The sequence below is a fragment of the Camelina sativa genome, chromosome 19 (genome assembly GCF_000633955.1).
Source record: "Camelina sativa cultivar DH55 chromosome 19, Cs, whole genome shotgun sequence".
Lineage (NCBI taxonomy): Eukaryota > Viridiplantae > Streptophyta > Magnoliopsida > Brassicales > Brassicaceae > Camelina > Camelina sativa.
This window is the reverse complement of record NC_025703.1, coordinates 15,515,337-15,517,164: the sequence shown is the minus strand read 5'-3', so window position 1 is coordinate 15,517,164 and position 1,828 is coordinate 15,515,337. Positions and strand designations below refer to the sequence as shown.

The 1,828-nt window shown below is 40.5% G+C and overlaps 1 protein-coding gene across 1 annotated transcript in view; it reads right to left on the bottom strand.

Moving 5' to 3' along the window:
- Positions 1 to 1,421, bottom strand: part of LOC104767860 (pentatricopeptide repeat-containing protein At3g25210, mitochondrial-like) — a 6,203-nt gene extending 4,782 nt beyond the window's left edge. Inside the window, exons 1-2 of the mRNA XM_010491828.2 lie at positions 785 to 1,421; positions 7 to 498 (exon numbers count right to left, since the gene is read on the bottom strand). Coding sequence (XP_010490130.1) covers positions 7 to 498; positions 785 to 1,285 — 993 coding nt within the window. The 5' untranslated portion in view covers positions 1,286 to 1,421. The remainder of the gene's footprint in view (positions 1 to 6; positions 499 to 784) is intronic.

Genomic DNA, 1,828 nt, shown 5'->3' with positions numbered 1-1,828 from the left:
CAAAACAGTATTATAAGTCAACATATCCGGAGACAAGGAATTCGCCAACATGTCATACACAACCTCAACCGCTTCACTCAATCTCCTCTCCATGGAAAGACTACAAATCAAAACCATATAACAACTCCCATTCGGAACCATCCCTTTACTCCTCATTTCCTTGTAAAACCCTAAACCCTGTCCAAGCCTTTCTTTCTCACAAAGCCCCTTAATTAGGTAACTATAAGTATAAGCATTAGGCTCAGAGCCATACAAAGCCATCTCACGAAACACCCTTATAGCTTCATCTACCTCAAGACACTTTGCATAAGCCTTGATGATCATATTCAACACATACGTATCTGGAATCACACCGTTCGACTTCATCTGCTTAGTGAGCGATCTAACAGCGTGAAGATACACATAACACACATTCAATTTGTTGAATCTCTTGAGCAATGAGCTAAGAAGCAGAGTATAAGTCTCAAGATCAGGTTTCGAGTAATCAGATCGAAGCATCTTNGTAACTATAAGTATAAGCATTAGGCTCAGAGCCATACAGAGCCATCTCACGAAACACCCTTATAGCTTCATCTACCTCAAGACACTTTGCATAAGCCTTGATGATCATATTCAACACATACGTATCTGGAATCACACCGTTCGACTTCATCTGCTTAGTGAGCGATCTAACAGCGTGAAGATACACATAACACACATTCAATTTGTTGAATCTCTTGAGCAATGAGCTAAGAAGCAGAGTATAAGTCTCAAGATCAGGTTTCGAGTAATCAGATCGAAGCATCTTGTTATAAACATCGAAAGCTCTGTTGAAGAGAAACTTACGACCACAGCAGAATCTGATGATGCAATTGTAGAGAGGAACGCTCGTTTCACAAGCGCCGGCGATTACTTCTTCCATTAAGGTTTCCACGAATTTGTTTCGTTTTCCGGTGATTGCTTGTTTGATCATGGCGTGGTAAGCTTCGTGGTTGTGCTTGTATCCTCGTTGCTGAGCTGTCCATCGGAAGATGTCGAGAGCTAGATCTGGATCAGATTGGGCTCGTAACGCCGTTACGACGTCGGAGTTTGTGAATCCTGGTTTCAGATTCTGGATCCATGTTTCGAATTGAGCCTCGAGTGGAGTTCGGGTTCGAGTCCGGGAAGGGGAGGTGTGTGTTTCCGCCGGGGAATCAAAAGAAGAGAAAGATAGAGATAGGCGATTTACGGCGGAGGAGGAAATACACGGCGGAGATAAGATACGGGCGGAGGAGAAAAGGATGACGCGTCGGAGTGTCGCCGACATCGACGGAACGAGAAGTCCGATATTGTATAGTTTAAAGGTGCTCGGGGAAAGCTAATTCTCCGGTGTGGCTCGTTCGTATCGTAGATGATGCCAAATACAGTAATAGGGTTTATCCCATTTTGAAATTAATTATAGTGTTTTTCTTTTACAATACAATTAATCATTAGTTTTGTTTCGAGAAATTGGAAAAACAAAATTAACACATACAAATAGTTATAAATTAAATTCATTTTTTTTTAACAAAAGAAAATTAAAAATCCAAACAATTTAATTTCTTCGATTCTCTCCTTTGAAATGGTCACCAAAAAATGATAACTTTCTAATTTAACCTGATTCTGGTGTCAACTAAGATAAGTTACTGGCGCGATTTAGGGAGGAGAAAAAGATGAGGCGTTGGAGTGTCGCTCGACATCGTACGGTATTGTAGCTTCAAGATGCTCGGTGAAAGCTAATTCGTTGGTGTGGCTTGTTCGTAGATGAAACTTGTAGTAGACTTTATTGCATTTTGAAATTAATTATAGTTTTGTTTTAGAAAAATAAGGA